A 14,165-nucleotide genomic window follows, 5' to 3' on the forward strand; every position below is an offset into this window, starting at 1 on the left:
CTTATTATTAAATCATTGCAACTCGCGGAAGCAACTGTGTAGGTATAATATCCACTCCATATCATCTCATCGCTTTTCACCCAGACAAGACGCGTGTGTAAACGAAATTGCGGAAAAAGACGCTTTCGAGTTGCCAAAAGGATGTATAAGATTTTCATCAGTTGTAAAATTTCCGCACAATTTGTCTTCATATTGGATAAAAAATAAACTTGAAACAGGAGAACGTGTAAAAAGTATTTACCTCAAATTCGAAATTTCGCGCGCGTTCGAACATTATCAATATTACATAGTGTTGCTATCCCTTCAGAAGTTGTGCTAGATATAGATTATATAGATTTAAAAGGTATGACTTATGAGGTGTATACATACGATAAATGAACAGCTGAAACGGTCTAAAAGATACCTTAAAGACGTTTGAATTATTCTACAGGCGTATTTGGGGCGTCTTTTAGTCGTCTCTAGCTGTTCCGGTTTAATAAAAAGGTAGCCAGATGCAATCGAGGCATTTAAAAGTATCCGAAAGACACCTAAAACACTTTTCGATACTTCTTAGTGACTCATGGACGTTTTTTTATAGCCTTTTCGAAACGATTGTCGTCTGGATACCTTCGTGGATGAGAAGTTGGTAGGTACCGATAAGTTACGATGAAACGAGGCGTCGGGACGTCGTACCATCGAGGGGTTGTTGCCTGTGTATAATCCGTCGAATCCGAATACCTCCTCTCTTCTTTTCCTCTCAACAAGATTTTCCAGTCAAGAGAATTCTGGATTATCTATGTATATATTCATGCACATACTGCAGATGCTTTTGGAATATTATTATTATTATTGTTGTTGTTGTTATTATAAATCCCTGACGATGACGATGCTGCGTGTTTTATTTGTTATTCGATTATATACCTCGATTCGCGTCGCTGATATCGCTTCTTTCTTTTCTTTTACTTCTCGGATTTTCGTATTTGTTACTATTGGTATTATTGTTCATGTTATTTATTACTCATATTACGTGCTTTGAAGGATTACCATCAGCAGCACACCTCATCACCGTCAACAACTGATTGATGAACCGAACAGATACAACCACACCACCACCAGCACCACCATTAATAACCATTCAACACAGGCCAACCCTGTAATAATGCGATACTGTGCACCATAGGCACACTCACCACCACCACCACTACACCACAGTCATCAACACAATGGGGTATACAGCTCGAAGCACCACTGTACTTATCGTATCGCTTTCTTTTCTCTCCTATTCGATTGATAACTTTTTTACTTTATTATTAATTCTTTATTTTTAGCGTGCGTATCTGTTCCTTTTTATACATATTATACATGAATATGTACCAACACATGTTAGATTGGGTGTATAACAATTTGTTTCTTATGTTTTTTTGCCGTCTCTTTTAGAATAGAATTTAAACAATAGAATAACGGGGATGATAAAAATTGTTAAAATCGTGACAATAATAACAACAACAATAATAATAATAATGATAATTATTGAAACCGAACCGTTGAATATTACGGCAAAAACGCGGGCCTTGGGGGCAGGTAGGGACTAAAGGCAGGCAGGCAGGCACACACGACGGACACGGTAGATATATCGTAAGTAGTATCAGCTACGTCAGGGTGGTGGCATTGTACCGACTCTACTACTACCTCAGTACTGCCCTCGCCCGCGTTCCACGACGACTCACCTCGCCTCGCCTCGATGTTTCGTTTCGTTTGGATTCGTTCCGTTCCGTTCCGTTCCGTTCCATTCGGTTCCTATCGTCGCCACGACGGCGCAAACCGACGATGTCCATTTCCCCGAACACATGCGCCCTGTGTTCGATACCCGGCCGTCTCCGTGGCCCAACCTAACCTAACCCAACCTTATCTAGACGCGTAGACTTGCAGACATCGTCGTGTTCCATAAACCACAAACCCGTGCTCGTCGGGGGAGTTCCCGAATTTAAATTACCTACGCCATTTTTTTATCCTACCCCAGCCAAACACGGACTTGATAGTCGTCTCTCAGGCGGCTTCAAGACGTCTTGAATATCCCGATGCTTTGTATTTTGTAGGCAAGCCTTGTCGGGAAGACGTCTGAGTGTCGGACGAAGTTTTCTGGAGGATCCGTCATGGCTGCTTTCAAGACGGCTTAACGACATCATTTTTTTTTTTTCTTCTAAATCGATGTTATTACCATGTGAACAGCTTTGTTCGATGTCTAGCTGCCATTGGCATGAGTACATTGGGCTATAAATATGGCATCGGAATACATAGTTTGTATTTTTTTAACGTTTTTTTTCTATTTTCTATCGTTGTACAAATATTTAAATTGTATTGACGCAAATCCATCGTGAGCTAGTTGAGAGAAAATATCGTTTAAATATAGTTGTACGCCTAGAGAAATGTAATTCGTTCGATTGTCTTGTACTCCTCGTCTCACTAGACGTCTTCTGAATTACTATTTCACATTGTTCGCAAATATCAGATGTCCTCTTAGATGTGTGTCAGGAATTTACAGTATACTATACAAAACGCTTTTTGGAGCGGAGATTCGATTTTATTTTAACTTAGTGTAAAAGAATGCTGTGTTTTCAGTGATCATCGTGGAATTATGCCGATGTGACATCATCATATTTATAAATCGAGAGTTTTTGTTATTCTATTTGATGAGGAACGCCTGTCCCATTCACTCATTTCAGTCAGCTACTATTAGTGGGCCGCTTGCTCGGATAGGTTTTTGGGATACTTTGAGCAGCTGAGAACTCGTCACAGAGTGTTTGAAAGAAAACAGATGAAAAAATAGGAATAGTTTCTCAATGATTTGAATAATGATTTAAGAAATTTTTACTTGTATTAATGAAAATATTATCATTATGGTTCATCTTATTCAATCTAGGTTTTTGTTTTTATATATCCATTAACTATTATCTCATGAATTTATTTCTTTTTTTACTCAGACGCGATTCTACACACAGATACACACATGGGTGTATACTATAATAACAATACTAATAGGAATATGTCATTCAGTAAAGTTATTTTTCCGCTCTACCGAGTGACGTCAAATATATATAACACCTATACTCACAAAAGACAGCAAGTTTGGCATATATTTATTCTCGGGGCTAGTGTGGGTGGTGAAAAGCAGAGGAGGGGATAGAAAAGAGGAAATATTACGAACACTATTCTAGAAGCTGTCACGTCACCGAATAAGTCGTATATAGATTTACTATATACACATACTTACTTCATATTACCGGTAAACGTAAAACACATGGAATTTTTTAGAGGAAGCATCCATATTTCGCACGATGAGCAAAATAAGTACAACAAGACCCAACGACGAAATAAGAAACAAGGAAACAAGAAAAATCGAAAAGGAAGACATAAGAGAACAGATCGAGCAAAACAAAATGTATTTCAGTCACGGCCTTCCAAGTTCTAACACTTTTGTGTTCTTCAGACTTGAGAGAACAAATATCAGTGGACATTCTCGTAAGTTGTAAAATGTAAATGAAACCATCTCAGTCAGAATTTAAAATATAATTTTTCTCGACGACTGGGTCTCCGTTTCTCTACCGCGCTCCTCTCAATCTCAAGGGAACGAGTAGTAATGACCCGTTATGGTCAGGCCGTTGCGTTGCGTCGTTGTGCGTGTCGCACCACCGTCGGTAATGTAGAAAATTGTTCCACCAGCAGCAGATCAATGAGCTGTTCTAACGTGGTACTCATATGGAACACGATTGTCTACTTTACCGAGTTTGGGTAGTACATAGAAATTATAACCGACTACCGATAACAATTTATGTAATGATTATCGACTCGAAATTTGGAAAGATATCAGATATATTAGAACTCGAACAAGTAATGGGCAAATAATTCTTCTTTTTAGATCAGCAATAATTCGGGTCCGTCGTTTCTCTTAGTCATTTTTTATCTACTTACATGTATTTAATGAGCACATTAATTTAACGATAATCACACTGGCGATAATTACAGTGTTGACAGTGATGATGGAGAAATGATGAATTATTTTTTATCTTGATATACATTGGGCAAGAAATTTGAAAAAAGATCATACGATTGAATAAACGGCCTATTGAATGAAAATATATAATAATGGAAATAATAATTAACCAACGTTATGTTGTACACGAGAAAAACATGTAACATTTATCATAATAATTATAGTTCTTATTGCATTCAACTGGCGCGCTCATATAATCTCAAATGTATTACAGATATATGCAATAATGTTTATGAGAATAAAAATGAAAAATAAGCACGCTTATAAATTAAATTAAATTTGTATGTAAAATAGTTCAAGGTATTTGTACATTTTATACACTGCTTCAGAATTTCTTACTGACCTCGGCTGACCCCAACCGCTGATTTCCAGTTTCGCTGCAGACGCGTGACCATCGCTATTGAGTAATAGCTAATTATCAGCTCCAAATAGAAGGAACCTTTTGTTTTTTTTTCTCTCTCCGTATTTTATCTCATTAAATCTTTCTTGATTTGTCTCTTTCGTTTTTTGTAATTATTTAATGATTATCAAGGACACACGTCATTGTTCATCTATACACATAACATATACATATTGTAAAAATTTATTACAGAAATGAATACACGCTTATCTAAGGAATTTCAGTTATTTTATTGTGTTTTGAATTAATAAAATGGTATATTTATTATTGTTAACTCTTTTCTCTTATAAACGAGTCTGAATTATATACGCTCATGCATTCATTGTCAGTATACTAAAGAAAATTGCAGATCATCAACCGATTTTTAAGATAAATACAAATAATGACACAATAAAAACAACATTTTTTTCAACTCACATGACGAATATACCTTTACATTTCAACACCAGTTCAAATGTGAATCTATTGTAATTAATGAATGTATGACTTATTGAGGAAAACTTGTGAAAATTTGTAGCCGTCAATGATATTTCAAAAAATTAATCAATCAATTAATTCTCTGTACAGACATAGACATGTGTGAGCAAATAATTTGCTGATATTTCAATTCGCACGGGTTTTGCCCTGTTTATAATAGTGATAATAATCACTAAAAGTTGACGCAACAGTGGAGATCAATTTCGCGAGCTCCCTCTCTATTGCGTTTTGGCATATTACGCACAATTATCACGAAATATTCATGGGTTATTACTGCATGTGATATTATTGTGTAAGGATTCTTCGAAACACAGAAAAATAAGTAAAGATGATAATATTTACATTACTAGGTACAACGCACAAAGGCATTGTACGTCGTTTTATCAAATTTCAATAATATTATTGTAAGACTTATTCTTGTGTAATTGTCGCGAGTTTGCTATTTATCGAGGAGTACTTCACTTGATTTTGACACAATCGTTTTTATTTTCCTCTATCCACTCGACATATGTAATAGAAAAATGAAAAGTATTGTTTAAAAATTATTGACTTGGAAAATGGAAATTGAGAAGAAAATAGCTGTTTGAATGAAAAAATAAAATGTTAGCCATTAGATTAAAATTGTGCATTAGAGAGTACAAATTCGAAAAGTCAATCCCTTTATTGCAATTGTTATTTACACTTGCCTCACATGTCATCATTTACTTTTTTCAACCAGTTTTGTGCTTTTACCGCTTCGATTTAATTACGACGATTACAAAATTCACGGTATCGTCAATTACGTGTATACACAAACTGGACAGTCGACACATCAGAGTCTACATATGAAAAAATTCGTAAATATGTATTTTGTATACGCATACAACAAAATGCAGGAAAGAAATACAATTTCCTGTACAAACGATATGGGATTATCGCGATCACTAAAAAAACGGATGGACGTTTGACGAATGTGTGACAGATGGAAGAAAAAAAAAGAGAATGATCGGGGAGAACAAGATAGAAGAATTTGTTTTACCTTTTCTTTTTGCACCCTCGTTAAATCATCAATTTATTTTCTTCTCCTTTATCGCATAACAAACATTTTAAGATTAAGCAACTCAGTTCGGGTGATAAGGAATTTAAAAGAAGATGAGTAACGTAAATTCTCGTTCTTTCCTCTCTCTTGAAACTGTATATTTCAATGATTTGATTACACAGGTCACCACGAAAAAAATTTTCTTTGAGTTTATATTTAAATAAATAAATTTTGATTCTATAGATCGAATAATAACAAAAATCTTCATTTATTGCCTGTAGAGTTTGCTTCCTTTAACAAATAAGTTTTTTGTTGAAAGCTATCGCCATAACCTTCCAGACTTATTGATCAATTTAAAAAAGCAAACTTTATAGATAACAAATGAATATTTTGGTTATTATTTGATGTGTAGAATAAAAATTGATTTCCTTAAAGTTAGTCTTAAGAAAAAAAAAAAAAAATAAATAATTGTGCGAACCTGTAATTAATTATTATTTTTGAATAAATTTAATTTAAATGCGAAACAATAAATGTTTGGTAAAATGGGTAATGTTTCTTGAAATCTGAAATTTCGTTCTGGTTTCCACAAAAGTAAACTTTATCTAATAAAACTATTTTTCCTTATATCAGTTAAGCAGAAGAAATTAAAATTTGAAATCTCGAAGCCAGACTCACAATTCCTGTTAACCGGTGTTATCAGTCACCTAAACCACCATTTGATACAATTTGTAAAAAAAAATGTGTCGATAAAAAACAGTAATCATGAAATTTCAGGAACAAATTTAATTGGCGATAATCATAAATGAATTACGTGTACAGTGTCAGTCGGTAAATAAAGATTACGATATAGATGCATGACGAGACTTATCGTCTCAAATCTGCATCCATAATGTAACACATATCTCAGTATTGTGTAGACAAATCTATTACATTTATTAATGTATGTAGGTACACACATACGTAGGTATCATGCAGTGATCTCGAATGACCTGAACTTCGCTCAGTGCGACCTCAGTATCGCGCAATTCAACGCTCGATGCGAGTACAGAGTGTGTCCGAAATTTCGTTGTACGTGACACGTAAAAATAGTATTTTTCCCACAATACATCTGAACAAGTTTTTGGCAATAAGAACGAAATGGAATGAACTAAGGGGCCGGGAAGAAAGAGGGAGGAAATAAAGGGTGGGAGACGAGCCACCGCTACAACGAATCGTATAAAGAAGATCAAGTCTCACTGCGTTCATCACTCTTTACACAACCGTATCACATCATCTTCAAGCGCTTCAAGTGTCAAAAATAAATATTGATCAATTCGTCGTGATTACGTTTGGTGTTAAACCTTACAATTGAACTGTGCAAAATTTATCGCAGATATTTGTTTCTCTGTGTTATTAGAATTTTGTTTTTCTGGTGAGAAAACTAAGGCTCAAAAAAACCTTAATACTGAAATCAAAGAGAACAAGTCTCGTTCGAAATCACGCGGTGTTGCTGAGTGAATTTACAAACGTCGTAAACCATCAGACCGCTGTGAAATTTATAATATCCTCAAAACAACTGCCAGGTAAATTTTTTTTACATATATTTCGGTATTCGATACTATTATTAAAATTATTGCGTACCTAGATTTATAATAATAAAAGAGGAAGAAACAATAACAGTGATGAAAATATTTGTCAAAGTGCACGAAATTCTTATGATTGTATTGATTGTGTGTCTCTGAGTTTCTTTTTTGTTTTCGCTAGTGATTAGGTATTAGAAATTTGAATCAAGTCTATAATTCTGATTTTCACACTTACGATGTGAGAATAAGTTTCACAGTTATTCTCCAATCTTGTTACGAAGAAAAAGATACAGTTAACAGAGGGAAAATGAGAAATTTAACGGTTCAATTGACCGGTCGAAGTACGAAGTAAAAATAATTCGAGCAAAAAAGTAGGAAAAATTATCTCGAATATTGGATTACCGCATTAGTAAGGCAACACCCTCACGCATGCTTCGGGTTTCAAACCGGTAATGAAATTACAGTAGGTAACATGCCTCGTGAAATCTTATTCCCCGCCTTTCGTTATCGCACTCCAGTTGTAGGCGCCGCGATGTCCTTAGAGCAGAAACTCGATGCGATTCCATCTTCGTTTGTCTTGGATGTAAAATCAGCTGAATCGTAGGTTAAATTCCGTAAAAATTGTAAGAAAATTCACCGGAACGAAGATGAAACAAGTTTAGAAATGTGTATAATGTATGATACCGGAAACGTTACGAAAGTTGTCGGTGTTGAGACAAATTTATTTTTGGTGGTCAAATAAATTCTTTTGAGAAGATAAATAAAAATTCCATATACACTTAACGATCGAAAAATTACGATCACAGTTGAAAGTTAATAATTATACCTAAGACGAATGAAGTAAGAATTGTTCAAGAGAAATTTGTTTCGAAAGTAAAAAATTCTGTAACCAGAAAAAATGGTTAAAACATTATATGAAAGAATTTCTATTTGCTGCTACAGTTTCGGAAACTATAATAGCTTTCATAACCGTGAGATTTTCTTCTTCTTCTTTGGCATAGAGATATTTGAAAAGTACATAAAGATAAATGTTATTCCCATAACTAAAATCTGACTGAATTTTTCAAATCCAGAAGCGCGATGCTAAACGTGAGGAAATTGCCGGACGCTGGTGTTCAGAACGGCGGTGGAGGAGCCAGAATACTGAGCATCACGTCAGTCGAAGTACCGGGAGAAACGGCGAGCACGCGAGTGGTCGAAAAATTCGACAAGCAGACCAAAAAGATGGCGAAACTCCCGAGCAGCAGCGAGGCGGTGGATTCTCAGTGCGTGAAACTGGGTCTAACGGAAGGAGCGACAGGCCCAACGGAAAGCGGAAGTAGCGGCGAATCTCTGGAGGCCGGTAAAGAGCTGAGGATAATTTCCCTCGACGAGATCGCCTGGCACGATACGCCCGACGATTGCTGGTTTGCGATTTACGATTACGTGTACGACTGCACCAGCTTCATCAGGGATCATCCCGGTGGCGACGACGTCCTTCTTGAGTACGCAGGTCGCGATGCGACTCTCGCTTTCATCGGCACGGGCCATTCAAAATTCGCGCGAAAAAGCCTCGAGCGATATCTTATCGGTGAACTTCCGCACTCTGAGAGGATATTCCGAATCGCCGATGGCGTCAAGGTCTTCGGATACTGATCGAAAGCCCGGAGAAATGAAGAAAGGTGCGAATGGGTGGAGAGAGTTTTCGCATCTCACCGTTGCCACTTGAGAATTGAAACCACTGAAAATTTGAGCGGTTGACAATCGCGACCCACGCTTGTTACTTGAGTTACTTTTGGGGCGAAAATGACTCGTTCAAGGACTCTCAGATTTGAGGACAGCGATTTTTTACTTAAATCATGTTTAGTTCCCTCTTACGGACGTTTGAGACTTTTTTTTAAATATTTTTTCAGTTTTAAAAAGATTTTTTCTCCTCCTCCGATTTTTTATTCACGAAGGAAACATGCCCCGAATAATGAAATGATTTTTTCTTTCGAGTGAGTTAACCAATCGTCAATATTTGTTTACATTAATACCGCTTCGAGCGGAATTTGATTTAATCGATAAGTCAATCGATTCGGTCGACCTCGAAGGTTTAAACCAGTGAGAAATTAAAAATTCATCACAGAATATTTATTATACTAGCTTTGAGAGGCAATTTTGGAGCTTCTGTACCGTGGTGTGAGTATACATGGTGTGCCGAGAACTTCTACGACACGCCCCTTTTTTAGAGATTAAAGCCTTTAAGTGAGATGTGTACCAACTGTCTAAAGAAATCCCTATATTGCTAGGGAATTATTTTTCTGGCGAACGCTACCCTGCTCGGTAATGCCATCATGTATAGTTGTGGTGTGAGTTATTTAAAGTCCCGCCAATTTTTTCCTCAGGAAGATTCAACGTCGTGACAATTAATCGCCATTGATCTAGGGTATTTTGGCGCCGTTGGTACACATCCTACTTACCGTCTTCTTCGATGCAAACCTCAACAGATGTGTCAGAACCCCGTCGCCTAATCTTAGACACCAGTTTAACACGATAGAATATCTAACTATATATAATACCAACGGAGATATTTTTTTTTAATTATGAGATCAGTCGTACCATACTTAAACTACTATATTTATTAATCACCTATTTATTTTTATTCCTACTGAGTATATGATATTGTAAAAACGAGCGGCGTCTCTTTCTTTTTGGCTTTTGATTACATAGACGCTGTTTTGTTTCGGCACGAGAACCAGATGTTTTCTGTTGTACTTAAATACTAATACTAAATACGATATTTAGATTGTATAGATGTTGATCGATAAGTAGTTGTGGAAAAAAAAAAAAGAAATCAGAATGGAAGTAGCTATTTACGGAAAAAGTTACTAGGAAAAATAAACTACTGCTGCACAGTATTATAAAAAGAGAGAAAAGAGAATATTAAAGTAGATATATTGTACATAAATACGTTTTTTCCTTCAGCAATAAACGTAATGATGATATTATCATTAAGTATAATTTGTAACTTTGTTGGGAGATAATTGTGCAATGCGAGTTCATTCTTATTTCGTTCTTATCGATTTATGTTTTACTATTGTTTAAATCATCGCATTGCCAAATGTCAGATTTCGATTTGTACATTTGTTTCGCATTAAGTGGTGAACATTTCGTCAGTCGATTAATATTATCATTTTAACATAGAAGATACATAATGTATTTTATAATGACTTACAGCTGTATACTTGTTATATCTGTCACGGTAACAACAAAAAAAGTTGACTAAAATAAAAAGATTAAACGCCAGCTGACTATATATATATATCCTTATCTCGTGTCTTCAATACATCTGCAATTGCGTATATCTTCTACGTATTACACTAGAACCGCTCTCGCGTTAATTGAATTTTCAGATTATTTCGCCATCCACAACCGTCCGCAAATAATCCGCATAAACTCTAATTCATGAAGAAGAATTACGATATAAAAAGAAAACGTTGAACCGCTTGGAAATCTCATTTTGCAGAGTGTTTTTTTCTGCGTTATTCATGCCGGCCGTTTATTGATAAACTGAAATTTTACTGTTCTTTTTTTTTTAAGAAACGGTGCAGATATTCGACCGATTGATTAGAAAATTGAAGACATGTGTATCAAGTTTTAGATTGCGGTTAAGCCAGTTTTTTTTTTTTTTTTTTTTTTTCCACTTACACGTAATATCATACGTGTATTGAAAGTGGATGAGTAGCTAAAATGATCGTATAACAGGACAAAAAAGAGGAGATAATAGTAAATAATAATAAACAAAATGATGTTATTATCATTGTATTACGTAGGAGAAAAAAGTATGGACGCTTTTAAAAAAAATTATCTTTTCTTTCTCCCTCTGTTTCCAATATCAAGAAACATAAGAATAATTTCAGTTGTAAAGTTCGTTTAAATTCTTCGTCAGCATGTAAACGGGAAGCCCCATTACGGTAAAAAAATCCCCGTTTATCTTCTCAACAAGACAGCCACCGAAGCCTTGAATCCCATATCCCCCAGCTTTATCCCTGTATCACATACATTGCTAATGAGAAAAAACATCGATCAAGGGGTTATTGAATTATACAATCACTAAGCAATAAACCAGAGAATAATAAATATTTGAGCAAGTGACTTATCCGTGAAAATATAATTACAAGGGTTCCCCGGTCTTGACGTATGCTTCGATTTGGGCCTGTGTAATACCGCCGAATGTCACATCAGTCTTTTCGTAAAATTTCACCTCATCGCTGTTAGTTTTTAAACAAACACCCGTGTAAACCGTGTGCGTTTTTCCAGCCAGGCTGAAATCAATTGGTAATGATGATAATAATGCTAATAACAACTGTTATTCTATTATAGTTCGTCTATTTTTTTTTTCTTTACGGGTAACCACACTCTAGTATTTTGGAAAATTGTTTTTTTTTTATGCTCAAACCATACTTTAGGGTCGAAAAAAAATATGCAGTTGGCCCTATAGTGGCAATTTTTTCAATATACCAAAGGTTCTATTTTCGATTTCACAACAGAGTTGAAACGCATTTTTCAAGGAACCAGTTTTTTCAAACTGGGAGGACAGATTACTTGAACCGTTGCGCGTTGCATGGAGTGGTTTGAAAATTTGAGAGCAGCTTTACAAGTATATCCTTTGGAGAAGTACGTAGCCGTTTTTTTTTAATTAATGTAAACTTTGTTTCGTATGAACAATTTACTGCTTATTTTTTAGCTAAAAATCGATTTATTTTTCAAAAATGCACTATTTATACCAAATTTGATAAAAAAAAAAAGAAAACTCCGACGCACGTCTACAGGCAATAGAATGTAGGTTATAAAACTTTTTGGCTTTTTGCTTCAGGTGTTACAGGTCGCCGCCATTTTGCATCAAAATGATAATAAAACATTTGTTTTTCATGCTTCTGTGTGTTAAATGAAGCCTTTGAAAAAAATCCTATTCCGTTTTCCATACTCCCAAAATAAAATGTTAAATTTAGGCCTTTTGTTGGTCGCTAGAGTGGTGTTACCCCTTAAATCGACTTTTAGGATCTTCTAGCCGCGAGAAAAATAAAATTTTTATAAATGTGAAGAATGAGAAAAGAACAATTATATGAAACAAAACTTTTTGTAAACAATTATCAGCGTTCGTAGAAAATATAATGAACGTAAATTGAGAAAATGACTTTTTTTGACATTCGTATGTATGCGTATTTAGCACCGTACCACCCTTACATCGACAGCATTTTAATTGCTTCATTTGAATCCTTTGGTTTCCCATAGATAACCTCGTCCATGGTGACGATTGTGTCGGCACCGATAACGAGTTTAGGTTGTACCTCGTCGTCCTTGAGTCTCTCGTAAACTTCGATCACCTTAAAATAGGCTAAATCCTTGACGTAGTCACCGTGCGATTTGTACTTTGCTCTATCTAAATTTTCATCGTACGTCGAAGGAACGACCTCTGGTCTTAATCCCTTAAAATGATAGAAGGAAGGGATAATCAACCTTCCGGCTGACTTGTTTTCGATCCGAAACATAAAATGCGACTTCAATTCCGTACGAATTATGTGACAATCACTGGCGATGCAGCTGCATGAGAATATAGGATGCATTGTCACATAATTCGTAAAGAATCGAAGTCGCATCTTGTTGCAGACAAAAAACAAGTTAGGCGGTAGATTAAGACATTTATACATTTTACTCTACGCTAGTTTTTCCGCCAATTTCGTATTGCGTTCTTCAAAATGAGATTATCGACATCGACCTCCATTCTAACCTTTCGTGGTCACACCTCCAAATTCAATCGACGGTGGTTATACTGGATCGATTATACCCAGTCGGTTTTCAAAAATGTATTGTGACCAAACTATCCGTCCCAACGTGGTTCAAAAAATTATGGAACATGTTATGAACATTTTAGATGATGTACGAAAAGTTTATTCACAAGAAAGAAAATGGTGACATGTTTAAATAAATCATGAGAAGGTCAATGCGCAAAAACGACACTTTCACTATTGAAATCATAACTTTGTAAGTTTATTATATTTTCAAGTAAAATTTGGAGGTGATACTCCTTATGTGTAATACTTCCAGGAAAAAATAGTAGCATGCTGCACGTTCAAAAACGTATTCATTTCGTGTGTGTGTGACCACGAAGGGTTAAACTGTTCAATTTTTTTCCCGATCTGAACGATCTTGCCATACTTCGAAACCCCGTTCGAAACTACGATATTTCACGAAAAAGCCACTAGAGAGCGCTAAAATAAGCAGCATGGCGTTGAGGCGTGTGCATGTTTCTAACACATTTCAATGGATTGTACTACATTCTCATCCACTCACCAAATTCTCGATTATCTCTTTCCGCCTTGGAGAGCCGCTGGCTAGAATAATACGCCCGGCTTGTAGAATCTGTTTCGTTGGTTCCAGCATGTTGGTGGTAAATTAATTTTTCTAACAAAAATTCGTCTACTATGTTGATTTTCCTCAATTTTATCTTATCGAATGCTGAAATCAGCTACTAGGTTATATCCACGTAGCTCTAGCCTCTGATATATAGATAAGTGCGCATGCTGCTTACTTGGACATATATTTTCATATTTTCCAGCTGTACCAACCTTGGAATTTTAAATCAATAGCTAAAAAGAAGCTACAATTACGAGGAATCCTACACATGAACTCCAATCAATCAAATGCTAATCTATC

General features: G+C 35.7%; 2 protein-coding genes across 3 annotated transcripts; one reads left to right on the plus strand and one right to left on the minus strand.

Annotated features, from left to right (window-relative positions):
* The first annotated feature begins 7,093 nt into the window (after positions 1-7,093).
* LOC124411583 (cytochrome b5 type B) lies at positions 7,094-9,736 on the plus strand. 2 transcript variants are annotated; one of them, XM_046890795.1, is made up of 2 exons: positions 7,094-7,487; positions 8,561-9,733. In XM_046890795.1, the coding sequence occupies exon 2, from the start codon at positions 8,568-8,570 to the stop codon at positions 9,120-9,122; it is 555 nt and encodes a 184-aa protein (XP_046746751.1). In that variant the 5' UTR covers positions 7,094-7,487; positions 8,561-8,567; the 3' UTR covers positions 9,123-9,733. The 2 variants fall into 2 exon arrangements, with proteins under 2 accessions (XP_046746751.1, XP_046746750.1); XM_046890794.1 differs by lacking the exon at positions 7,094-7,487 and adding an exon at positions 7,798-8,087 and having other exon boundaries at positions 8,561-9,736.
* Positions 9,737-11,295: 1,559 nt separating this feature from the next.
* LOC124411585 (dTTP/UTP pyrophosphatase) lies at positions 11,296-14,004 on the minus strand. The gene is made up of 4 exons (XM_046890796.1): positions 13,803-14,004; positions 12,696-12,937; positions 11,627-11,773; positions 11,296-11,497 (listed from the first exon to the last, which is right to left on the minus strand). Exons 1-4 carry the CDS (start codon positions 13,890-13,892, stop codon positions 11,365-11,367), a joined length of 612 nt encoding a protein of 203 aa, XP_046746752.1. The 5' UTR covers positions 13,893-14,004; the 3' UTR covers positions 11,296-11,364.
* Positions 14,005-14,165: the final 161 nt, after the last annotated feature.

The sequence above is a fragment of the Diprion similis genome, chromosome 10 (assembly GCF_021155765.1).
Source record: "Diprion similis isolate iyDipSimi1 chromosome 10, iyDipSimi1.1, whole genome shotgun sequence".
In the NCBI taxonomy this organism is placed as follows: Eukaryota; Metazoa; Arthropoda; class Insecta; order Hymenoptera; family Diprionidae; genus Diprion; species Diprion similis.

What these genes read in the sequence shown, in the direction of transcription:
- LOC124411583 (XM_046890794.1), top strand. Translation starts at nt 7,960, where the DNA reads ATGCCTCGTGAAATCTTATTCCCCGCCTTTCGTTATCGCACTCCAGTT. An exon ending in GATGTAAAATCAGCTGAATC is followed by an intron (nt 8,088 to 8,560) that starts GTAGGTTAAATT and finishes TTTCAAATCCAG; the next exon opens with AAGCGCGATGCTAAACGTGA.
- LOC124411585 (XM_046890796.1), bottom strand. Translation starts at nt 13,892, where the DNA reads ATGCTGGAACCAACGAAACAGATTCTACAAGCCGGGCGTATTATTCTA. An exon ending in AAGAGATAATCGAGAATTTG is followed by an intron (nt 12,938 to 13,802) that starts GTGAGTGGATGA and finishes TATCATTTTAAG; the next exon opens with GGATTAAGACCAGAGGTCGT. An exon ending in GCAATTAAAATGCTGTCGAT is followed by an intron (nt 11,774 to 12,695) that starts GTAAGGGTGGTA and finishes AATTGATTTCAG; the next exon opens with CCTGGCTGGAAAAACGCACA.